Consider the following 26745-nt stretch of genomic DNA (forward strand, 5'->3'; position numbering starts at 1 on the left):
TTAACCAGCATGGCAACCACAACATTCTGCAGCGATACGCCATCCCATCTGGTTTGGGCTTAGTGGGACTATCATTTGTTTTTCAACAGGACAATAACCAAACACACCTCCAGGCTGTGTAAGGGCTATTTGACCAAGAAAGAGAGTGATGGAGTGCTGCATCAGATAAACTGGCCTCCACAATCACCCGACCTCAATCCAATTGAGATGGTTAGGGATGAGTTCGACCGCAGAGTGAAGGAAAAGTAGCCAACAAGTGCTCAGCATATGTGGGAACTCCTTCAATACTGTTGGAAAAGCATTCCAGGTGAAGCTCGTTGAGAGAATGCCAAGAGTGTGCAAAGCTATCATCAAGTCAAATGGTGGCTATTTTGATGATAATATAAAATATATTTGTATTTGTTTAACACTGTTTTGGTTACTACATGATTCCATATGTGTTAATTCATAGTTTTGATGTCTTCACTATTATTATACAATGTAGAAAATAGTAAAAATAAAGAAAAACCCTTGAATGAGTAGGTGTTCCAAAACTATTGACCGGTAGTGTGTATGTGTCCGTGTGTGTGTGTATACATACATACTGCCTCACTACTTAATATGATGACAGCCATTCAAATGATATGTAATCTAACACAAAACTAATAATGTAGACATCCAAGCATGTAGATGCCACGCAAAGTTTAGACGTGAATACAAATTATATGGTTAGAAGTGAACTAATGTTTCCCCTCACTGATTGAACAGGGGTGTATTCACACAGAAGAAAATGGGCCGAAACGTGGAGGGACCTACCGGAATTTCTCCTTAAGAAACACTTGTTTTTGTTTTCTGTTGCAAAATGTTTTGCTATACTTTGCACTAATGAATACACCCCAGATGGGCTACGACTCCAACCCCAGACCTTTGCTGTCTGTAGACATACCAGCAGCATTTGAGTTCCCTGGCTAGGAATCTGCGTCCAATGATAATTGTCTTTACTCTGTTGTCATTCCCTCATAGAGGTTAAACAGTTAAAATGAACACCTATTGTACCATGAAATTAAACTTAACATCCAAAACTTAATTTTGACTGCCTGCCAAACTAAAATGATGAAATACTGCACTGTCCTGTCCTTGATCTGTGCCTGGCTTTAGTGATTATTACAATCCTAATGCGGTAAGTATGCTACTATGATAACGACACTATAATATAACGTGTGGCTGTTTCTTGTCCGCTCACGATAACTAAGCATTAATTTCAGGACATAAAGGCTCACAGAAAATTGGTCTTGAGTTGAATGCTGGGCGAGGTCTTGCTGGGTACTTGAAGTTGTGTGGCCTTGGCGTTGACACTCTCCTGGTTGCCCTTTACAGCAGCCTCCAGCCTGGCTTTCATGTGGGGTGAAGAGGCCATGAGGGCCTTGAAGACGGACGAGTGCTGGGGGCCGATGCGCATCAGGTCCTGCAGGGCTGACTCATGCAGGGTGCGGGCGGGCGCGGGGGTAGAGGACAGGGCATTCTCATCCAGTAGAAAGGAGATGAGGATGGGAAGGAGAATGGCCACCAGCTGGGGACCTGGAGGTCAAAACACAACCCGAATATGACCTCATCATGGGACAGAGATAGAAAAATTGGAAAGGAAAATAACCCAATCCAGATTTTATACTCATGGTCTATCTAGAAAAAGACGAATAATCTTCACCACTCGAATGACCACAGCAATCAAGAGTCTGAGGTAACCTAGCCTACTCACGGTGCATCTCGTCGGCAGCGAACACCAGAGCCTCTAGGGCCCTGACTCCATCCTGGATGGCCTGGAGCTCTTTGGAGTTCTGGGGCCTCCTCCTCTCCACCCCCTGCAGGTGTCCCACCACACAGCTCCCCAGGCCCTGGATGAAGGGCACCGCCACCCCTGTCTTGCTCTGGAACACTGACATCAGCAGCTGGTAACTCCTGCTGAGCACCTGAGGAAGCGTAAAGGTGTAGAATCAGCTGTGGATACAGCCTTTAAATATGCTAATTATTGGGAAGAACCTCTTGGCATTGAATGCTTGAAGAGAATGTAATACTGAGAAACGTTGAACAGTAACTTGAAAAGTTGAATATTTAAAATACTTTTAGTCATCATAAAGACAGTGTGTCACCAAGGACTCCTAAAAAGGTGTTTCTTTCCCTCAGTTTTGTATTTTGTTTGAACTACTTAGTGCTGACTTACCACAGGGTCCTTAGACTCCAGGCTGGCTTTAAACTTGTCTATGCAGCGTGTCTGCAATGGCTGGGCTGTGGTGACCTCAGGACTGGCAGTCAGCAGGAAGATGGTGAGAGCTGTCAACAGACTGACCTCATCCACCGCAGGGTTGGGATTATCTGTCAACAGAGACCAGAACACAAAGCGAATCATACATCCAGCTGGAATCTTATTTAACTTCTAATTTAATTATGCATTCTAAACCACATTTTGATTTCTAAACCCAAGGCTAAAATTGGAAAGCAACTGAAGAACTTAAAATCTGATTGCGTATGTGTAGACTTTCAAACCAAAAGGCCATGACATTTGCTGTAGGCTGGTTTCTGAATGAAGTGGCCTCCCGTGTCTTAACTGACTGTGTGCGTGTGTGTGATTATGTTTTCTATGTGAAGTGCCCTCCCGTCCCTGACGCCGTACCGGAATCCCAGAAGTCCAGCAGGGTGTTGAGAGCACAGCGCAGCAGGTGGGCCCAGGCCCCGCGGCTCTTCTCTGAGCGACTCATAGGGGAGGAGAGCACAGCTCTCAGGGCCTGCAGGGCTGCAGGCACCACCAGGCCCAGAGCCTCACCACCCCCACTGCTACCCCCAGCTCCACCACCACAAGGCTGCTGGACCAACTCCCTCAGCACCCCCATCAACAGGTACATTAGTGTAGGCAGAATGGAGACACTACCTATGGGGGGAGAAGAGAGGTTAACCATTAACCACAGCGTCATAGAAAAGACGAGAAGTGACGAGAATGTTTAATCAGCCTGAGTGATCATCCTTTAAACAAGATCAAGTTGTTTTTAAAAGGGCTTTAACGCATTCATTTGCAAATGAGTATTCTTCCATTTATGATCAATTGATCAAATAATCAATCAATCACTCTCAATGACTCAATTAATGATTTATCATGATATTGACCTACTCTCTGTGCTGTTGGCAGTTAGCAGTAGTGCTGGGGTAAATTCTACTTTAATTTAGGACGTTAACTGAAATTCCAATTCCCTTCATTGGGATTGAAATTGGAATGTCCGTTTACTTCCTGACTTGGTTGAATTGAGCCAGAATTGAGTCAAGTCCTGATTATCAGGCCCAGTTTGGCTTACCGTCAGGAGAGCAGATGGATGGCAGGTCAGACAGGATGGCCAGAGCAGCCGCCACTTGTCTGCAGTCACTCTCACTCAGACTCCAGGCCAAACCTCCCTGGCCCCCGCTGGGGCTGCCGGCCAGCTTGGGGCTGAGCTGGGGCAGTCTACGCACCAGCACACACAGGCACAGCTCCAGGGCCCCGAACACTAGAGACCTGCCTGGAACCAGGCCGCCGGTGTCCCGGCCCTCCCCAAACTCAGGAACCGTCTCCTTCTCCGCTGCCCCGTCATCCACTGAGAGAGAGAGTGAGACACACACACACACACATTTAAAAAAAAATACAATGTCCTACCTTGCAGTGGTAGAACACATGTGGTAAAGTTGGTAACACCCCCCGTCAACAACTGAGAAGGGCCACAGGCAGAGACATAACTTTTAGAAATTGCGGTTACTTCCTTGATCGATCACGCATACAAGGCAAGTGTTCCTGCTCCACACTCACCCTCAGCACTGTGGCGTTTCTCCTTGACGTGCTCCTGGGCAGCACACACCACCTGTCTAACCAGTTCCAGCACGGCCAGCTGCACCCCTGGGGCCTCCCGCGTCACTATCAGCCTGTGAAGCACGCTCAGCAGTTCCACACTCAACACCTGGTCATTGCCGACTTTTGACCGGGGCCAGGAGACCTCTAGCAGAGCCTGCAGGGCCTGGAGGCAGGAGGAGATGTTCTCCATCTGGTCATGGGAGTGAGGAGAGCACAGGAACTCCACACTGATGCCTACAGACAGGGATAACACGACGCATCAATACCATAGCCCCTCGCCAATATCTCCAACTACAAAGATCATCTGCTTCAAAAGCTTATTTTTGTAAGAAGGATATTCATAGAAAAGTGCCCTTGTGTCAGGTCCATTGCTTCTCACCCAGGATGAGGTGGAGTCGGTCAGAGCTGATGTCCTCAGGGGACTTGACATAGGCCAGGGAGGTGGACTGGCCCATGGAGGTGGGGGTGACGGGCCGGGACAGGTTGGCAGGGCCGTCGTCCACCATGATGAAACCAGTGCTGTTGAGCCACAAGGCCGTGGCATGGAGGATGGGAGCCCAGGAGCTGCAGTAGTGGGGTCTGGCCTGCTCCGCTGTCTCTGCTGTGTAGAACGTCCCTCCTGACGCTCGTGCGCACACACACACAAAGGTTAGGTCAAAGCAATTTCCCATCAACGATACATATGTTAACTACAGTGCACACTTAAATTAATAAACCACAGCATTAGTGATGTGCCGTTCGCAAATTATTCATTCTTTTTGAATTACTCTTTTTACTGACTCGAGAGTCATGACTCGTTTTTCCGAGTGACTCGTTCATTTTAGTCATTCGCTTGACCTGTTGGCTGCAATGCATTCTACAGCAGGATTAATACGTGCTCTTCCGGTGACGTGCTCCGACCAACAGTCTGTCTGTATCGGTCATATATGCGCTCGAGGTCTTCACGGATCCACCTGGACCCGAATACCCGAGAGGGTCCGGATCCAGAATTCTAAATAAAATGTCCACAGGTCTGGGTTGGATCTGATATGATTGTCACGGGTATGTGTAATTTTAACTGACTTGTCCCGGAAGGATCCATATAGATCTGAAAGCGACTGCTGCAGTAGAGAGAAATTGTATAATTTATGCTGCTGCTTTTTGCTGTTCACGAGAGTGGCGCGTGTAGCTTGTTGTTGGCCAATCATAAGTCATCAAAGTGGTACTAGGCTACAGTCACACACAGCGTCACCTCTCTCTACCTCCTCTCCCTCACGCTTTATCAGCTCCAAGTAATAAAGTAGCTTCAAAATTGACTTTTCTGCTGCTTCCCTGGATCCGACCAGGTCTACACAGAACGGGTCTAATATATATATATTTTTTTAATCCATATTGGGTCCGGGTGGGAAAGCCCCAGGTCCATTTCAGAACAGGTCCGAAGGCAAAATAGATCCAGCTGCAGGCAGCATAGAGAATAAAAAGTGTGTCGAACGGATAATAGATTGTGTGGCGCAAGAATGAATGCAATTGATTATTGAATGTTATGGACACAGCTTTGTAGAACCAAAACATACACAGCCTCTGCTGAACAAACTCCAACACGAATCGTTTGGTGGGCTGCAGTTTGCAAACAATATTGTGCTTATCACCCTCACTGCAGTCAAGTAATGTATTCCGCCAAGAGTCGTACACAATCTAGCCTGGTTGCGGCCACAACTAGACCTCGTTTCTAATGTACCAAGATAATCTTATTTGTATGCCTAGCAATCAACAAATGTACATTGTTTAAAGCATGCTTTTACAAGTCTCAGTCACAAATGACAGCTCCAATAAGCCCCTTATTGTGAACGGCATGTGAACGAGAGGCTTTGTAGAATCATGACTCTTGAGTTTTCAGTTCATCGTTCACCGGTAGGGGGTCCTGCGTGCTCTGAGCATGACTGAATCAAATGAACGAAATGAGTCGAAAAAGAGTCCTTCTTTTGACTGAACGAGTCAACCTCACCAGATCTAGACCACCACCTGTAGCCTGCAGTCCTTACGGTGTCCTCACCTGTAGCGGGTAGCTGTGCCGAGTAGTCCTGGGGGAGGGTGAGGAGAACGTAGTCCTGTAGGGCAGCCAGCCACAGACGGCTCAGCGTAGCCAGGTCAGTCTGGACCAGCGTCAGCAGCCCTGGCCCTCCAGCCCCCCCACAGTCCTCCTCTAGCAAGGGAGAACCAGCCTGCTCACCCTGCCTCCCTGGGCCTGGCCCTGGGATGGGGCGCTCCCTCGGTCTACTGCTGCTCTGCACCGCCACAATGTACACCTGGGAGAGGAGACAAACACAGTGTTAATATTATTAGATGTGCAGTATAGATAGAACCAGACAACCAATCAGCATGGTCAGGATTAACAAACTGTCCGTAGTAAAGTGCCTGTATGTGTCAGGGATGAATTTTAACTCTGTTGCATATAGACACAGTGGAGGATATAGAAAGTGCCAAAGAAACAGCACGAGACTAAACCTGCACTGTAATGACAGTGACTTCAACCAGGAGTTCAACTAGTAGAGGATGTGGCTGTTAATGCAAGTGTTGATGGATGACAGGCTGGGACTGGGATCAGCCAGCAATGACTTACCTCAGCCCAGGCCTTGAGCACAGCCAGTGTCTCCATGGTGGATGTTCCCTCATTGTAGAGCTGACTGGGCACCTCCTTCCCTGCCTGGACCTTGACCAGCGAAGAGGCCAGGAGCTGATGCACCCTCCTCAGATCCCTCAGATCACTGACCACCCCACTGGCGATCCACGCACTGCACACCTGTCAGGCAGCACAGTGGAAAGACTATGTATTCAGTGATAGCTCAAATCAGAGGACCATATTCAATCATTCTTTGTTAAAAGTACAAAATAAAGTACAGAGTACTAGATGGCCACACCTGGCAGGCTTTGGCTGTCACATCAGGAGGTGCGTCTGCAGTAAAGGCTGGTCTCAGAGCAGCTCCAACCTACGCATTAAAAAGAGAGAGGAGTCTTTGAATAAGCCTGGAACGCTCATTCCGCCATCCATGGTAGTAGAAGACATGACAGAGACTCACGTTAGCCTGATACTGCTCCAGGATGACGTGGCCAGGGAACTCCGGCTCTGGGATGGCAGCGAACTTGCGGATGATGACCAGTAGAGTCTGTAGGCCAGAGAGCCTCAGCTTGTCACTGTGGTCAGTGGCGGCCATGAAGGCCATGCGGATCAGGTCAGCCAGGTGAAGGACCAGGAAGTCTGGCAGGGAAGAGAGGGTAGGATATATGACGTGTGAACAGACGTTCAATAACACATGGAAATGGCCTCTAGATGCTCCACAAGATACCATTCAAATAAAATGTATGATTAAACAATGCATTGTTTTTGTTAGGAAGAGTAGCAGGTGGAAAAGGACTGAAATTCCATCTGACATAAGTCTAAGCAGAGTTTTAATTTGCTAAGCTTTCGGTCTATAATGACCTTTGTCGGAGCAGGAACACTATTGAAAACAGCTCATACGGTAGAAGTGATGTTCCCACAAAATGGCTTCCCTCACCGGTGGACTCATGCAGACGGTGCTCCTGGGCCAGGGCCATGTCGAAGTGGGCAGGGTGTCCGTGGCTCTCACACTGGGCGATGATGCGACACACGCACTCCACAGCGAAGACCCGCGTGGACCAGCGCAGGTTGGTGAAGGGCCCGCTGGACTCTGACTTGGCGTGGAAGACTGACGCGTCGTCGTCCCGCTCTCCCTCCTCCTCCTGGTTGGTCTCTACCGGGGCTGTGGATTCTGACACAACAAACCACAGAGACAGCTGGGGTGAAGTAGTATAGCCATCAACTTAAACTTACATCCATGCGATAGATTGCATCAGTAAAGAGAATATTTGGTGTCAAATAAAGTCCTTTTGACATCGGCCTTGTTGGGTAGAACACTACACCCAGTAACAGAAAGAGAAGGATCGCACTCTTGAAATTGAAGTTAAAAAGGAAAACGTCTCTTCCATTTGACATCACACCCACCTGCAGAGGCAGACAGAACGTCTTTGCAGAGTTTGAGCCAGTGGGCCAGTTTCCCCGTGGCGATGGAACTCATCATATGGACCAGGGTCTCCTGGATGTCCTGACAGAGACGGGGGTCTGACTCCCGGTCCAGCAGGCTGAACAAAGCCCCCTCCAGGCCCACCTCCTTAATGGTCACATCTGTGGAGGAGATGAGACACTGGTCACAATGGGGCTTCTCTACAGCGTATTATTAAGCTACTTAATGTATGTTAATTATTCAAAGTCCATTTGCACATGCTGAACATTACAAGAAAATTATAGATTTGCTGGTGAAGGTAAGTGACCAGACACATCTCGGCTTGTATCTCAGTGTGTGTGTGTTTGTGTCTCAAAGTGTGTGTTTTTTTTGTCTCACCAAGATGTGTGTTGTCCCTGCGGGGCAGCTCCTTGACGAGGGCCACAGCGTGCTCAGACACCTCCAGGGCTTCCTTCTGGGCCAGCTGTCTGAGACAGGCCACCACAGCACGACGCAGAGACAGGTACGAGCTGCACAGGTTCACCTACACACACACACACACACACACACACACACACCAAGCACATACGCACACGCAGAGACACACACACACTTAAGCAACTCAGCATATGAGGAATACATAGAGGTACTAAACACAGGTAGAGAGGGTGACCATTCTGTCTGTTTTAAAGTCAAAGTAGAACATCCCATAATCAAGAAGTGATTAGCACTTTGGTTGAAATATAACTGAATTAATAAACAGGACAGAAGTGAACAGAGTGAGTAAGATCTCATTACAGGGCCCAGTCGATCCATGTTAACAGTGTGACTACTCTGTTCAAAACCCCAGTAGAAACACTATCATAGATGTGGCCATATTCATTTTCAGCTAAACATCATGCTGGAACGGATACAAATAATTGCTGTGAGCAGCGAGCGAAACCGAAATATCAGAGATATTTCAGCTAAAAGCAATTATTTTCACAGTTTGTGTGTCAACAACTGAATCCAAAATCATTTGGCCTGCGAACTGGAAAATCATATCAAACCAGGGGGGAATAGAAAATAGAACAGAGTGTGAGTTCCAACACAGACGACAGACAACGAGCATTAGAAGTGTTATTAGCTCTCTGGGAGAGGACACTATTGACCAGTCCTCCCTGGTACCATGATGCTGTTAATCACCCTGTCATATCAAACAAACAGACGCCTTTCCAGAGGATTCGCCTGGTCCCAGATCTATCTGTTCCGTCTTGCCAACTCCTATGTTCACGGTCACGCCTGAGTTGGCAAGACAGCACAAACAGATCTTGGACCAGGCTAGAGGAGTGTGGGAAAGCAGAGGAACTGTAAAGGATAGTTTTACTTGTGCCAGTGACTACTTTATATTTGATTGATGCTATTTAGACCCGTGTCATCAGATCAGTCTTTACAGCTTGTATGGTCATTTGGTCAAAGGTCATCATTCCTCAGAACTGATAGCAGAACACACTACTCCGATAAATAGAGCAACAAGCAGTTGACAGAGGCTCGTGGGGGACTGTTTTTACCCCTTGACCTACACTAGTGATCTGAATAGCCATCCAGTGTGAAGAAAGGAGGATTTTGAGAAAAGAGCCACTGACGCAAAAACAAATCCTTGGCACTACCCGAGGAGTAGAGGGCTGTGAGGGAGGGAATCGGCTCATGCTCGCTGTGGATGCCTGATGGGGTTAGTTCAAACTCACAGAAGAGAACCAAAATGACAAGAAAAAGACAACCAAAGTGAAAATCAACAGGGTGACAAAGAAAACACTGCTAAGAAAGTAGGAGCAGTGACAATAGCAAAATACAACTTGACACCGCAACTCCTGCAGGCAGGGGAAAGAACCTACCAACATAGAATAATCCAACAAGATCCCCTGTATGAGAGAGAATACACACGGTCACTACAGAGGAAGCCACTACAGAAACACTCACTGGGACAATATGGCTTAACAAGTTTTAAACTAAATTGATCACGCCATTTGCCCGACAGACAGAGAGCCGTGTTGGAGTGAGTGTGTGCATGACTGATTGCTGCCTGAGAATAATAGAATCCTTAGCTCAATAGCTTAGCATTAGCCAGGAATGACATTAGCTAATTACCGACCTAGGTATGAAACAGCTTCTCATTAGCATTAGCTACCTAGAACCTTTGCACAGTTCAGGATTAGCTTGGGCCACTACTCACACAGAGGCTGGGCACCAGGCTCGCCAGGTTGACGTGGCGCGGGGCGAACATGTGCAGCTGCTGCAGACAGGAGATGGCCTGGGCCTCGACTAGACAGTCTGGACTGTCCTGCATCACCGCACAGCCCACCAAGCACGACGTCCGCAGGGCCGACACAGACTGGCCCTCGCCTGGGGCACAAAATGGGTCAGACACTCATACACATACCAGGGTTAGGGCACACCTACTGTGTAGTGTCAGTTCTACAGTCTTAAAAAAATAGAAAAGGTGAAAGCTGGATATTGAGTGAAATTATGAATTACGTGCAGCAATATTATTAATATTACATTTTGCAATACATTACAAGAAATCAAATGTATTTTCTCTGGTATCAGATTTCTACTTCACAGTGACTCAGTGTGTGACTATGAGGTGAGTAGAGTCACCTTGTAGGTCAGGTCCCAGGGTGGTGAGGAGGGCGTTGAGGCAGCGGCCCAGGCTCTGGTGGACCTCTACGTGGGTAGGGGGGATAGACAGCAGCAGCCTCAGCACCAGGGTGAAGCTAGCCTCCACATGACCATGGTACAAAGGACCAGCCAGATCCATCACCATTGACAGAGAGTGCAGCGCCCACCTCTGGTACAGACAAAGAGGAAACAAGAGTCATTGGTTGAGACAACTCTACATGTTGACAGAGACCGTTTCCTGTTTCCTTACAGACCTTTTCAATGGCTTTTTAAGCTGTGGAAGTGACGCAAAGGGTCCGTTCATACTTCTGGAACGTTTGTAAACAGCTGTTTTGTGTGTGGCGGTAGAAACAAACTCTGAAGTAAATCTGCTTGGTAATCATTACTGTACCTGGACCTCGGGGGAGGTGCTGTCCTGGGACAGGGTGAAGAGGATGCCCACACAGGCAGACAAGTGCTGGGGAGAGCTGATGCCCCCTACATAGCGGTACAGGGAACCCAGCGCCAGGGCATGACCCGTACGAGTCACAGCATCCCGGGCTGTCTTCAACCTGGTGGGGGTGAGATGGGATCAATCTGAGGTCCTACGCACTGTGCAACTGCTAAACGGCACAACATTAGCTTAGAACACACCCTAAAAAATACTCCTAAATGAAGCCCATGCAAGACATTGTGCAAAGCACCGATCCTGGTTGATCTTTTGAGACTGGTGCCAGTGTGCTAGTACATTTATATTTTACACTTGAGTAATTTAGCAGAAGCTCTTATCCAGAGATCTGACAATTAGCACATTCTTATTAAGATCCACTGGGGTGGAGCAGAACTGAGATCACCGTGTCCAGCAGGGCTGGGAGGGAGGAATACCACAGAAGAAGAGAAGTTAAAACGTGTCAAAACTATACTCTTAGACAACCACATCACAGCACCATGAGATTCATTTAAGATACTCCTTGAAGAGGTAGGGTTTCAGATATTTTCGGGAAAATGGGCAGGGACTTTGCGGTCCTACCTTGAGGGGGCAAACTGCTTCCACCATTGAGGTGCCAGGACAGAGAAGAGCTTTGACTGGGCTGAGCGGGAGCTGACCCCCCCCCCATGCCAAGAGGTATGTAGCCTACAGTGCGGTGTGTGTGGTATGGGATTGGGGGTTGACCACTCACTTGTCGAAGCTGACCAGGGTCATGGAGACGGTGAATGCAGGGTCGTTGACCACCTGTACCAGGCGAGACAGGCCCTCAGCAGCCATGCAGCGCAGCAGGGGGTTAGAGCTCTCCAGAGCCCCCACCAACAGACCCAGAGCTGGCTTCCGAACCTCTTCTGGACCCAAACCTACCCGACTGGAGCCTAGGTGCTGAACACAGAGAAAGGAGGGAAGGGTTAACTACTGTAGGGATATCCACAAATTGTAGTCGTGTAGTTTATCATAAAAAAGGAAACTGCACAATGACATTGCACTTGTTGCGTCACTGATGAAATTGTGTGAAAAAACAAATGGCATTATCATTCACCTATAGACAACGTCTGTAGACAAAAAACAAAACATTCTATCATATAGGCTGGTAATCCAAAGGCAAGGCTACCGGGGCTACCAATATGTCAGAGTTCAGGCTCTGAGTGTATACCTTTAGGACACTGCAGAGGGCGGCAGTCACATGAGTCTGGACAGTCTGCTGACGAACACCCTTCAACTGCTTCAGAGACTCTGTGAACTGTTCCAGAATCTGTGTCCTGCAACAAGGAGACAGGCGATGAAGCACATAGAGCCACATAGTAAGAACCTTAGGCGGTTGGCATGTCTGTGTCAAAGTAGAGTGAGTGTACAAGTTTTACTATACTGTACTTGTGAGTACCAGAAGTCCTCACAAAAATAGTAAACCAACTAAAATTGAGAAGTGAGAACATTCTGCCAGTCCTCACTTGTTGAATAGGAATCAATTGTTGGTCCGTTAAAAGTCCTCACAAGTAGAGTAAGACATAGTGAGTGAGTGTGTGTAAGTGTGTGTACCTCAGTGGGACGATGATGTGGGGAAAGATGACTCCAAAGAGCTGTATGGCAGCGGTGGTGAGGGCAGCAGGAGGGGGTAGGGGGGCGGGAACATCCTGGCATTTCACACAGATGGTGAAGGGGTCGTACTCCAGGGTCCCTCCAACACTGCTCCCCTGTAACTGCAACAGACACAACACAGCAAGGTCACACACCTGGGTCTCCACACACACACGTCTTTCTCTACACACACAGAGAGCACTACGTTTGAGCGGCTGCATCTCAATCCTAAAGGTTTGTTTGCCTCCTTCACAGATGCATACAATCTCTACGGTTTCACAGCACCAAGTGATTGAGTGTGACAGAGATCCAAAACATTAGTTCTATTAGTAATGATATGGTGACAACTTCCTTTGGCCTCTGACAGACCTGCTCTTCTATGTAGTGCTGGTCCATGTCCTGCAGAGCGGGGCCCAGTAGTGCCAGGTCATCACTGTGACAGAGGGGTGGTAGTAACGTCAGCTCTGAACACACCACGTTCTCTGGCCCAGTCAGGTCTGTCACCAGCTGCTTCAGCACAATGCCAAAACTCTCTGTGTGGATGGATGGGAGACATCAGGGTAACCTATCTGGGGTTAGCAATCAATACCACAGCCTTAATGTCAACATCAAGGGTTGGCGCCCCCCCCCCTTGGGTTGTGCCGTGACGGAGATCTTTGTTGTCTATACTCGGCCTTGTCTCAGGATGGTAAGTTGGTGGTTGAAGATATCCCTCTAGTGGTGTGGGGGCTGTGCTTTGGCAAAGTGGGTGGGGTTATATCCTGCCTGTGGTCAGGGGCCACAGTGTCTCCTGACCACTCCTGTCTCAGCCTCCAGTATTTATGCTGCAGTAATTTATGTGTCGGGGGGCTAGGGTCAGTCTGTTATATCTGGAGTATTTCTCCTGTCTTATCCGGTGTCCTGTGTGAATTTAAGTATGCACTCTCTAATTTTCTCTCTCTCTTTTTCTCTCTCGGAGGACCTGAGCCCTAGGACCATGCCTCAGGACTACCTGGCATGATGACTCCTTGCTGTCCCCAGTCCACCTAGCCGTGCTGCTGCTCCAGTTTCAACTGTTCTGCCTGCGGCTATGGAACCCTGACCTGTTCACCGGACGTGCTACCTGTCCCAGACCTGCTGTTTTCAACTCTCTAGAGATAGCAGGAGCGGTAGAAATACTCTGAATGATTGGCTATGAAAAGCCAACTGACATTTACTCCTGAGGTGCTGACTTGTTGCACCCTCGACAACTACTGTGATTATTATTATTTGACCATGCTGGTCATTTATGAACATTTGAACATCTTGGCCATGTTCTGTTATAATCTCCACCCGGCACAGCCAGAAGAGGACTGGCCACCCTCATAACCTAGAGAGGAACCAGGCTTCTTCCTAGGTTTTGGCCTTTCTAGGGAGTTTTTCCTAGCCACCGTGCTTCTCCACCTGCATTGCTTGCTGTTTGGGGTTTTAGGGTTTCTGTACAGCACTGATATATCAGCTGATGTAAGAAGGGCTATATAAATACATTTGATTTGATTTGATCAAGAGCACAATGCCAATTTACATAGACAAGAATGTTGTCAAACTGTGTGGAAGGAGGAACAGAAGAGCCAGATGTCTGGGGTTAAGATAAGTGATTTTATATCAAATGATTTTATATCAAATCAATTAACCTTAAACAGGTTAAGACCTTAATGTGAAATGCTTACAAGCCCTTAACCAACAATGCAGTTCAAGAAATAGACTTCAAAAAAAGATTGACTAAATAAACTAAAGTAAAACATAAAAAGTAACACAAAATAACAAGACTATATACAGGTACAGGAGTGCGGGGGTACAGGTTAGTCGAGGTAATTTGTACATGTAGGTAGGGATAAAGTGACTATGGATAGATAATAAACAGCGAGTAGGAGCAGTGCAAAAACAAAGGGGGGGAGGGGGGTCAAATAAAGGCCATTATGTTTATTAGGATCTCCTTTAAACCACCAAAGGGCTAGTCTTCCGATGTATAAGCTTCTATGACTAGCAGTCACAGAGAGCAGCATTGAAAAGAGCTCTCACCTTCGTATGTCTTTGGGGGCAACAGAGCCAGGATCTCATAGACCCTCAGTCTGAAGACTACTGAGGTGTTTTTAATCAGGTTGCCATAGGATTTGATCAGAGTAGGCACCCTGCAATACACAAACATATAGGTTTCAGCCCCCCCCAAAAAAATCTAGCTTATTAAACAGTCTCAAGTCAAGTATACTCTTGTTTTTTCAGTTTGGTCAGAAATAACACGGTACACAATCCCCACTCAGAAGGAATGAGAGAAGCAGTTTGGCTGACTGTGTCCTTGAACAGTGAGCTGTTAAGTGGGGACTTGGCAACGCACCAGAAATGTTCTTGGATATTGATCACCTACACGGAGGTACTTTTAGCGCTAGTGGTATCCTTCGGGCCAGAACTAAGTGGCAGTCTTCATCAGTGATGATGTTTAAAGTCTCTCTGTACAGGCTCTGGTCAAATATCCATCCACATTAGCATACCACCTCATATGGAAACAAGTATTACGCACATATTCTTTTTAGTATACTAATACAGACATTGGAACATGGCCTATGACAGAGGTCTGGTGTGAGAACTTGGTGTGACTCACTTGGTGAGCAGAGACACAGCACAGGCCAGGGGGGTCAGGAGACGACCTATGACATCATCAGTCAGGAGATCTCTGCAGTGAATCACCAGGCTCTTCATGGCTGGGACAAAACAACAACATATCAACATTAGGAGACATCAGATCGACCTAGAGGTGAAAGTTAAAACTTAAACTAACTTACATAAGCATTCAACTGAAACAACCAGGCTTGTGTTCATTGAACGGTGAGTATAGAAGAGTGCGCGTCTCACCACACAGCGCCCCGGCACGGCCCTCCAGGGTGACCTGCCAGGTGAAGTGGTCCCCACGGCGGAGCTCCATGTCCAGGTCTCTGATGGAGGGAGGGAAGGCACACCTCCACAGCACCAGCATCCTGGGGAGGTGGTGCTCAACCACCGCTGGACCTACAGACGTTAATCAACCTTCATTCACACAGGCTAATCTCACTGAGATAAGATCCCTATTGCACACAAAGACAGCAGTAGTTGGCAAGGTGTGAGAAAGTCCCAGATCTGAAGATGACTAACTGCTGAATAAAAACACCAGTTTTTTTTAATGAGGCCATTTATTTCCATTGGTCCAGCAAACACATCAGCAGAGGGTGGATGGACATACCTAGGGTATTGAGGGAGGAGAGCAGCAGCCAGCCAGCCTGTGTGCGTTGGATGGAGATGCGGCTGTTCTGAGTGGCTGAACGGAGCAGGTCCTCGGCCAGACCCATCACCACCTGGGAACAGAGGGTCACTTATTGTTTAGAAACCTGTACTATTACATCAGCTCCCACTGATGTAGTGGAGCATCTGACTGAACTATATCAATAGCGGAGCCATTAAACAGACATAAAATCACAAATAGTGTGCGTACAAGGCCTCGACTATAAACAGTCCTATGTGTATTCGTTGCTAGGTCAAGGTTACCCAGACGAAGCCCAGTCCTTACATTGCCTTTAGTGTGGGGGATGCCCAGTGGGCAGTGCTGCACTGCCCCCAGCAGTGCGGCGATAGCGGAACTGTACCCGGCCACGGCCTCGGGGCAGGACTTGAGGGCGTTGAGTCTCTCTGCACAGCGGTCCAGTAACACGGCCCCCTGGGAAGGCAGGGCCACGGCCACACAGCGTAGACACCAAGCAGCCGCTAACCGTGCTGACACACTGGGGTGGAGCAGAACTGAGATCACCGTGTCCAGCAGGGCTGGGAGGGAGGAATACCACAGAAGAAGAGAAGTTCAAATGTGTCACAACTACACTCTCAGACAGGCACACACAGTATATTGAGCCTTGCGCATTTGTCTGTGAGACTTGGTAGGTAATATATAATAAAATGTCTGGCTCTGTTCCACTAGTCTATTTTTATCCTGTCATAGAACCTGCATTAAGGGTCCCGAGTGGCGCAGTGGTCTAAGGCACTGCATCTCAGTGCAAGAGGCGTCACTACAGTCCCTGGTTCGAATCCAGGCTGCATCACATCCGGCCGTGATTGGGAGTCCCATAGAGTGGCACACAATTGGCCCAGCGTCGTCCAGGTTTAACCGGGGTAGGCCGTCATTGTAAATAAGAATTTGTTCTTAACTGACTTGCCTAGTTAAATAAAGGTTATATAAAAAAAATGTTTGTTAAAGATGTAGACTAATGTTGTTTAGCACAGAGTCCTGAGTCAGCACAGCAGTCCAGGCGCTGTGACCTACTCACCTCCAGTGTCTCTGTCCTCCCTCTCTTCTTTCTCTGTCACGCTCCCTCCCCCCCTCGCTGTCACCAACTCTCTCTCTCCCTATCTCTTATCACTCTCTCTCCCTCTACTCTCTCTGTCACCAACTCATCTTCATAGACCACTGAACACTCCCATGCATTATAGAGACTGCCCACATGGCATAAGAACCACACACAGCTTTTCCATAATACGACCATTTAACGCAGATTCCTCAGGGGACAGAGCTGAAGAGACTAGAGACTGGGAACAAGTGTGTGAGTGTGTGTTCAGGCCCCACCTGTGCTGGTGTCAGTGAGTAGCGATGCAGCAGTAGAGGCCAGGCCCTGTACCAGGCTACCCAGCTCCAGCAGAGCACACACCAACACATGCTGACTGGCAGCTACGTCTGTGGTGGTGACCCGCGTCTCCACGTTCCCATCACACATGGCCGCATCTGGAGGAGGGAAAAGATGACCATGACCACCAAGGAAAACCACTTCAGGAGTCCCCACTGTCAATCTGAAAGGCTGACATGCACATAATGACATCGTCGGGCCTGTATGAGATCATCATTCTTCTAACCACTCAAACAAAATTGGCACTTCATCAATTCGCCTTTCCTAGATTTCTTGCACCCTCCCCTTATTTCTGCCATCACATTGGAGGAGAAGATCCGAGGTCCCTCCACTCTGGCCTTCTCGTCCAATACGTTTTGAGAAACAGGGAAGGAAAGGACGTGACAAAAAAAATACAAAATCAAGGAAAGATGAATTGGGGAAAAGCCTATGTACCATTCAAGAAGTGACATGTCTGAGAACATCTTTCAGCAATCAATCCTTGTCAATCAATGGGTAATGGTGTATTAAAGCTTCCCCTCACCCACAGCCCTCTTCTGTTTGCCTATGGCCAGGCAGATCTCCTTGGCAGCAGCGATCTGGGCCTTCTCCCCCAGCAGAGAGCCCAGTGTGGCCCTGAGGATGAAGGAGATGCAGCGTCTGCAGCACACGGCATCTGCAGGAGTCTGGGTGGCCCGTGTGTGGGACACCAGCTCCATGAGCAGGACCAGCAGGGCGGAGAAGTTGGCCTCCAGCCACACGCCGCCCAGACACGACACAAACACCACACACGACTAGACAGAACAAGAACAAACTCAAAATCAAGATAGAAAACAGTAAGTTGCGCCCAATACAAATGAGCACATGTATAGAGCCAGGACATTTCTTGACCCATGTGACCTACTGTGCCAAGTGTTTCCTAGTCAGGCCACATGGTCAGAAAAACACTCATAGCCTAACATGTAGGATGGAGACAGAGAGCTGACCTGAGTGATGCCGATGCGGATGTCTTTGCTAACAGAGCTGGTCCCTTTGAGCTTGTCTCCACTGGCCCTGAGGAAGCCAGCCCCACCACGCAGGAACCCCCCAGTCAGCAGATCCATCACCTCCTCCAAGGAGCTGCGTCTGGAGCCCTGTCTGTGAGCTGGGAGGAGGACACGCAGAGGAAGAGAAGGGTCAACATTGATTGATTTTCAATTATATTCTATGTTCATTAATATTGGTTCTTCTAAATCCCACACTACAATCCCACATAAGTAAGAAACACAGTTAAAGGCAGACAATTTTATCCCAAAACATCAACAATCGCGATTCTATCAACTCTTGTCATCCATTGTAGCCTACTGTACCAGTGGGTTGTTTGGGCTCTACGGCTGTGGCCAGCAGGGTACCCAGCAGTTTGGAGATGGCCACACGCACATCGTAGTTGGAGCCCTCAAATGCCCTGAAGCAGAGCGTGGCTACGTTCTCCAACTCTGAAGTCCACAGAAACACAGCCTCTCTCTGCAGCTCCAGAAGACACTGCCAGACATCACACAGACATTTAGAAACATACACGGATGGCAAATATGTTACATGCACCGTCTTATCTATAGTTGAAGTCGGAAGTCTACATACAATTAGGTTGGAGTCATTAAAACTCGTTTTTCAACCACTCCACAAATTTCTTGTTAACAAACTATAGTTTTGGCAAGTCGGTTAGGACATCTACTTTGTGCATGCCACAAGTAATTTTTCCAACTATTGTTTACAGACAGATTATTTCACTTATAATTCACTGTATCACAATTCCAGTGGGTCAGAAGTTTACATACACTAAGTTGACTGTGCCTTTAAACAGCTAGGAAAATTCCAGAAAATTATGACATGGCTTTAGAAGCTTTTGATAGGCTAATTGACATCATTTGAGTCACATTTGAGTCAATTGGAGGTGTACCTGTTGACGTATTTCAAGGACTACCTTCAAACTCAGTGCCTCTTTGCTTGACATCATGGAAAAATCAAAAGAAATCAGCCAAGACCTCAGAAAAAAAATTGTAGACCTCCACAAGTCTGGTTCATCCTTGGGAGCAATTTCCAAATGCCTGAAGGTACCACGTTCATCTGTACAAACAATAGTACGCAAGTATAAACACCATGGGACCACGCAGCCGTTATACCGCTCAGGAAGGAGACGCATTCTGTCTCCTAGAGATAAACGCACCTTGGTGCGAAAAGTGCAAGTCAATCCTAGAACAACAGCAAAGGACCTTGTGAAGATGCTGGAGGAAACAGGTACAAAAGTATCTATATCCACAGTAAAACGAGTCCTATATCGACATAACCTGAAAGGCCGCTAAGCAAGGAAGAAGCCACTGCTCCAAAACCGCCATAAAAAAGCCAGACTGCGGTTTGCAACTGCACATGGGGACAAAGATCGTACTTTTTGGAGAAATGTCCTCCGATCTGATGAAACAAAAATAGAACTGTTTGGCCATAATGACCATCGTTATGTTTGGAGGAAAAAGGGGGAGGCTTGCAAGCCGAAGAACACCATCCCAACCTTGAACCACGGGGTGGCAGCATCATGTTCTGGGGGTGCTTTGCTGCAGGAGGGACTGGTGCACTTCACAAAATAGATGGCATCATGAGGTAGGATTATGTGGATATATTGAAGAAACATCTCAAGACATCAGTCAGGAAGTTAAAGCTTGGTCGCAAATGGGTGTTCCAAATGGACAATGACCCCAAGCATACTTCCAAAGTTGTGGCAAAATGGCTTAAGGACAACAAAGTCAAGGTATTGGAGTGGCCATCACAAAGCCCTAACCTCAATCCTATAGAACATTTTGTGGGCAGAACTGAAAAAGTGTGTGCGAGCAAGGAGGCCTACAAACCTGACTCAGTTGGAGGAATGGGCCAAAATTCACCCAACTTATTGTGGGAAGCTTGTGGAAGGCTACCCGAAACATTTGACCCAAGATAAAAAATTTAAAGGCAATGCTACCAAATACTAATTGAGTGTATGTAAACTTCTGACCCACTGGGAATGTGATGAAAGAAATAAAAGCTGAAATAAATCATTCTCTCTACTATTCTTCTGACATTTCACATTCTTAAAATAAAGTGGTGATTCTAACTGACATAAGACAATGAATATTTACTAGGATTAAATGTCAGGAATTGTGAAAAACTGAGTTTAAATGTATTTGGCTAAGGTGTATGTAAAATTCCGACTTCAACTGTATATGAAAAATCAACAAAAAAAAGACGCATCAGTGTGAAATGAAGCTCAATTGAATGACCATGGTCTTAACAATACTTTGTTGATTCAGTGAGACCAAAAGAACATAAAATGACAGTAATGTATTGCCTAACTTGATTGCGCCACCAGCCATACAGTGTATGCCCCATGGTTAGAGGGAGGAATGCATGTTTGAATGACATATAGCCTAACACTATGTAGAATGAGAACAATGTGTAATGTGCTTAATGTGGTAGCACCATCAGCTGGCTATACAGTGTATGTATTCCCCATGAGTTTGGAGCAGCAGCAGTTTAGCTGGAGGGAGGAAAGCGGTAGGCAGTAGCTACCTTGGCGGCAGCACAGCGCACGGCCATGGAGCGGTCGGTGAGACAGGCGCGTGTAGCCTTGTAGATGTCTCTGTGACAGGGCACGGCGCTGACCCCCAGGCCCCTCAGGATCTTCTCCACGCTCAGCATGATCTCATAGCGGCCCTGGGACTGGAGCACAGACAGACAACACAATTCATCAGTGGTCCTGTGTGGCTCAATTGGTAAGAGCTTGGCAACAGCCATGCCAAGGTTGTGGGTTCAATCCCCGCAGGGATTACATACGCTACACATACTGAAAATATAGGCACTCACTGTACTTTAAGTCGCTTTGAATAAAAGTGTCTGCTCAGTGGCATAAACCTCAACATAGGGGCCCCACAAGGATAGCATTCTCAACCCCCTCCTATACTCCCTGTTTACCCATGACTGCGTGGCCATGCACGCCTCCAACTCAATCATCAAGTTTGCAGACAACACAACAGTAGTAGGCCTGATTACCAACAATGACGAGACAGCCTACAGGGAGGAGGTGAGGGCCCTGTGAGAGTGGTTCCAGGAAAATAACCTCTCACTCAACGTCAACAAAACAAAGGAGCTGATCGTGGACTTCAGGAAACAGCAAAGGTAGCCCCTATCCACATAGACGGGGCCGCAGTGGAGAAGGTGGAAAGTTTGAAGTTCCACGGCGTACACATCACTGACAATCTGAAATGGTCCACCCACACAGTGTGGTGAAGAAGTCACAACAGCGCCTCTTCAACCTCAGGAGGCTGAAGAAATTTGGCTTTTAACTTTTAAAACTTTTACAGATGCACCATTGAGAGCATCCTGTCGGGCTCCACCTGGTACGGCAACTGCACCGCCCGCAACCGCAGAGCTCTCCAAAGGGTAGTGCGGTTTGCCCAAAGCATCACCGGGGGCAAATTACCTGCCCTCCAGGACACCTACAGCACCCGATGTCACAGGAAGGCCAAAAAGATCATTAAGGACATTAACCACCCGAGACACGGCCGGTTCACTACGCTATCTTCCAGAAGGCGAAGTCAGTGCAGGTGCATCAAAGCTGGTACCGAGACAGAAGCTGTTGTTCAATCTCAAGGCCATCAGACTGCTAAATAGCCATCACTAGCCGGCTACCACCCGGTTACTCAACCCTGCACCTTAGAGGCTGCTGTACTATATACATATACTTGGAATCCCTGGCCACTTTAATAATGGAACACTAGTCACTTTAATAATGTTTAAATAATGTTTACACACGCCTTTACTCATCTCATATGTATATACTGTATGCTATTCTACTGTATTTTAGTCAATACCACTCAGACATTGCTCAATCTAATATTTATATATTTCTTAATTCCATTATTTTACTTCTATATTAGTGCATATTGTTGTGAACTGTTAGATACTACTGCACTGTTGGAGCCAGGAACACAAGCATTTCGCTACACCCTCAATAACATCTGCTAAATATGTGTATGTGACCAATACAATTTGAATATTAAGAACACCTGCTCTTTCCATGACATAGACTGACCAGGTGGATCCAGGTGAAAGCTATGATCCCTTGTTGATGTCACTAGTTAAATCCACTTCAATCAGTGTATATGAAGGGGAGGAGACAGGTTGAAGAAGGCCTTGAGACAATTGAGACATGGATTGTGTATGTGTGCCATTCAGAGGGTGAACGGGCAAGGCAAAAGATTTAAGTGCTTTTGAACGGAGTAAGGTAGTAGGTTCCAGGCACACCGGTTTGTGTCAAGAAGTGCAACGCTGCTGGGTTTTTCACACAAAAGTTCCCCGTGTGTATCAAGAATGGTCCACCACCCAAAGAACATCTAGCCAGCTTGACACAACTGTGGGAAGCATTGGAGTCAACATGGGCTAGCATCCCTGTGGAACGCTTGACACCTTCAAGAGTCCATGCCCCGACAAATTGAGGCAATTCTGAGGGCAAAAAAGGGGGTTCAACTCAATATTAGGAAGGTGTCCTTAATGTTTTCTTATACTCAGTGTATATCAGCTATTCAGACATAAAACACTGGCCTTCATATTGCCACTGGCTAGCACCGTTGTATATCAATACATTTTTTACATTACCATTACAGATCCTTTACATTTTACACTCACCTCTGCAGACTTCATGGCCTTCAACAAATTTGCCAAAGTCTCTTTAAATGTGTTGACAAGCAAACGGCCAAGCTGTTCATAAAGGGCACCCAGACAGGCAATGGCTGCCCTATAGACGAAAAAAGGGAAATCAGTTACAAACTTTGTAACAACATCTTTTAGATGTTGAAAATACCATTCCTCTTGTCTGCACAGTGCACACACTTTAAGCCAAAGACTGTTTTTTTTTTTTTAAAGAAGTCCATTACATACTAGTGTAATGTTACTGTATGAATTTTGCCATTTCGGTGAACAGTAGTTAATCATAATAAGATTGATTTCAACAGCCATGTATACATGGAATGTCATAGAAGCTTTAAGGTATCCTCATGAGTAACAAACAGTATAATCATTCATGATAATTGGAGTGATAATTGATATGCACCATCACCCCTTATAACTGATGGGGATTTCAGCTGCCGCAGGCTACTGTACTTACAGTCGGGTTGGCAGGTAGCTGGGCGAGTCGTCCTTGCTGCGGATGATGTCATTGCACCTGTCCACCGTGAGGCTGGAGGTGAGTGAGTCTCCCACCCTGTAGAGCAGGGCCAGGCAGTGGGCTAGGAGCCATCGGGTTGGGGGGCCCGGAGAACCAATCAGAATCACAGTCAACTGTTCGACCAGACACTTCTGGTTCTTCTTCACATCCGCCTGGGAGAAAATACACTCAGTTCAGTTCATTTATTTGGCCTTTCACAGGAATTTGTCTTGCATTCAAGAGCACCGAGTTAAAGTCAACATGAAACCATCAACATTTATTGACAACATGACATAGATGACAGTAACGACATAAAACAGATCTCACAGTCAGGCAGCCCTATTTTTGCATGATGAGCAACTGATGTTTATTAAAGGGATACTTCGGGATATTAGCAATGAGACCCTATATCTACTTCCCCAGAATCAGCTGAACTCGTGGATACCATTTGCTAAATGATAGTGGCTACTGGCAAGACAAATCACATCAACATTTCATCTGTAGTTCATTTTTTTCTTTATGACACGGAACCAGCAGAGCAGACCATGATTTAGCCTTTACAGCACGCACTGCTTTAATCAATCCTAGAAAGACATACTGACTGGCATCCTGCTAAAAGAGACAGCCCCAGAAAAAGCACTGTGCTAATCTCAGCCTGCTCAAATGGCTCTCTTTTGATCTGACTCTGCTTAGGAATGCTCCAAGCGCTGTCTGTCACAGGGGAGGCCATTGTCTGCAAGCACCCACTGGGCTCTCCCCTAGTCTCCTCCTTTCCTTATTCCTCTCCTCTCACCCTGTCTGCAGCAGGGAGCAGCTTCTTCAGGAAGCGCAGCCACTCAAAGACAAATTCAGCCCTCTGGTGTTCTCCCAACTGGCTGCATGCCTCCTCGTTCAGGAGCAAACTGTGGGCTCGTTCCATTCTCCTCCCTCCTTCCCCTCCTCTTGCAGCCGCTCTAGGCCACAGTCCCTGCCTCCCTCTGAGCTGGACAAATTCCAAACTTCAGCCACAAACAGAAAAGGACGGCTTCTTCCCTCTCACTGCGGGACAAAACTGCTCTGTTCCATCAAGACCTGGAAAACCTGCAAGACATCAATAAAGAGACTCAGAGTTCATTCTCCAATGTATGTGAAAGGGGACACTCCTCATGATAAAATGCACAGCAACCAGGTCACTCAAACAGAACAATTATATTGACGTTGACAAATAGCCAAATCTTGCATCTTGCAATCTCCTGCAAAGTAGGGCTGTAAAGTGGAGGGCACGGTTCTTCCTTGTTTTTTTCTAGGAGTGCAAAAAGTGTAAGTCTATCTGGAACAGCACAGGCAATTAATTATTCAGACAGTCATCCCACATGATCAGTGCAGAGTGTGCTGTTAGCTAGATCATCATACATTATTCTCTTGAGAGGGCTTATTCAGGGAGGGGAATCACGTCTATTTTACACCTGTGCTGACTAGTTACTAATCTAGCTAATACCCCTCACTCCAACTTCTCGTTTCTTATGACCTGATGACTCAGTTAGTTAGCACTAGCTTTGATGACAGATGTCAAATCGTGAGCACAATGTCAAATAGAGAGCAGGACAGACAGCAATAATGTTAGCCAAGATCCGGCCGAATTGTGTAACATTCAAGCCAGCCAGCTAGATAACTTACGTTACTAGCAAGCCATATTCTCCAGCTTTTCCCAACGAAGTTAGCTGGCTAACGCTAGTTAACTACCTGCCAGTTACAGGCAGAGCAGTCTTTGCTAGTTTGTAAAGAAAGACAGGCTGCAACTAGCTAGCTAACATATGCATTCCTATATGGGGTTAGCTAGCACTGCAAGCTAACGTTAACTTTACCAGAGCTAGCAAAACATAGTGACGTTAGCTAGCTAACGTTAATGTTGGCACGCAAACGTATCTATCAGTAAATCCATCCTAAATAAAGATAAACGTAAAAGTTGTACCTGTGGCGAAAACTTAACTAAATATTTGATGCAACTTCGGGTGAGATGTTGATGTTTCGGTCCAAGATAATATTTATTTTGTAGCTAAACTGGCGAAGTGAACACATCTGCCGCTTTTCAACTAGGAATAATCGAGCGCAGAAACATCGATCGAAGTGCCAAAGTTGACATTTCAGGAGAATAAATCAATACAGACACCTTCAACCCATTTCCTTCAACATATTGTGCCACAGGTTGTACCATTCTGTGAAAAACAGAGTTGATATTCCTGGGAAGAAATAATTAGACAAAATAATCAGAGGTAAACTGTACAGTCGTGGTCAAAAGTTTTGAGAATGACACAAAATATTAGTTTCCACAAAGTTTGCTGCTTCAGTGTCTTTAGATATTTTGTCAGATGTTACTATGGAATACTGAAGTATAATTACAAGCATTTCATAAGTGTCAAAGGCTTTTATTGACAATTACATGAAGTTGATGCAAAGAGTAAATATTTGCAGTGTTGACCCTTCTTTTTCAAGACCTCTGCAATCCACCCTGGCATGTTGTCAATTAATTACTTCTGGGCCACACCCTGACTGATGGCAGCACATTCTTGCAGCTTGGAGTTTGTCAGAATTTGTGGGTTTTTGTTTGTCCACCCACCTCTTGAGGATTGACCACAAGTTCTCAATGGGATTAAGGTCAGGGGAGTTTCCTGGCCATGGACCCCAAAAACCGTCTGTTTTGTTCCCCAAGCCACTTAGTTATCACTTTTGCCTTATGGCAAGGTGCTCCATCATGCTGGAAAAGGCCTTGTTCGTCACCAAACTGTTCCTGGATGGTTGGGAAAAGTTGCTCTCGGAGGATGTGTTGGTACCATTCTTTATTCATGGCTGTGTTCTTAGGCAAAATTGTGAGTGAGCCCACTCCCTTGGCTGAGAAGCAACCCCACACATGAATGGTCTCAGGATGCTTTACTGTTGACATGACACAGGACTGATGGTAGCGCTCACCTTGTCTTCTCCGGACAAGCTTTTTTCCGGATGCCCCAAACAATCGGAAATGGGATTCATCAGAGAAAATGACTTTACCCCAGTCCTCAGCAGTCCAATCCCTGTACCTTTTGCAGAATAACAGTCTGTCCCTCAGTCTGTCCCATGGCAAAGAGGGACTTTGCAATTAATTGCAATTTATCTGATCACTCTTCATATCATTCTGGAGTATATGTAAATTGCCATCATACAAACTGAGGTAGCAGACCGTGTGAAAATTAATATTTGTGTCATTCTCAAAACTTTTGGCCACAACTGCATACATTTTGATCCAACCCAGTAACAAACAATTTAAAGCCACACAGGAATCGACAGAAATCCAGAGAGGACATGTTTTTAAATCCCTCATTATGTTGAGATCACAACTTATT

General features: G+C 46.7%; 1 protein-coding gene across 1 annotated transcript; it reads right to left on the minus strand.

Moving 5' to 3' along the window:
• Positions 1 to 489: 489 nt before the first annotated feature.
• On the minus strand, positions 490 to 25453 carry heatr5a (HEAT repeat containing 5a). The gene is made up of 35 exons (XM_039009766.1): positions 25341 to 25453; positions 24183 to 24469; positions 23351 to 23562; positions 22873 to 22981; positions 20758 to 20907; positions 18534 to 18705; positions 18171 to 18328; positions 17729 to 17978; positions 17148 to 17303; positions 16104 to 16354; positions 15780 to 15891; positions 15416 to 15568; positions 15165 to 15264; positions 14588 to 14697; positions 12917 to 13080; positions 12509 to 12669; positions 12126 to 12231; positions 11664 to 11854; positions 10895 to 11054; positions 10483 to 10672; positions 10058 to 10227; positions 8245 to 8389; positions 7848 to 8027; positions 7381 to 7614; positions 6904 to 7082; positions 6745 to 6813; positions 6447 to 6626; positions 5880 to 6132; positions 4227 to 4466; positions 3806 to 4081; positions 3321 to 3596; positions 2648 to 2902; positions 2198 to 2349; positions 1736 to 1946; positions 490 to 1557 (listed from the first exon to the last, which is right to left on the minus strand). The coding sequence occupies exons 2-35, from the start codon at positions 24306 to 24308 to the stop codon at positions 1256 to 1258; spliced, it is 6153 nt and encodes a 2050-aa protein (XP_038865694.1). The 5' UTR covers positions 24309 to 24469; positions 25341 to 25453; the 3' UTR covers positions 490 to 1255.
• Positions 25454 to 26745: the final 1292 nt, after the last annotated feature.

This window comes from Salvelinus namaycush, chromosome 15 (genome assembly GCF_016432855.1).
Source record: "Salvelinus namaycush isolate Seneca chromosome 15, SaNama_1.0, whole genome shotgun sequence".
Classification (NCBI taxonomy): Eukaryota; Metazoa; Chordata; class Actinopteri; order Salmoniformes; family Salmonidae; genus Salvelinus; species Salvelinus namaycush.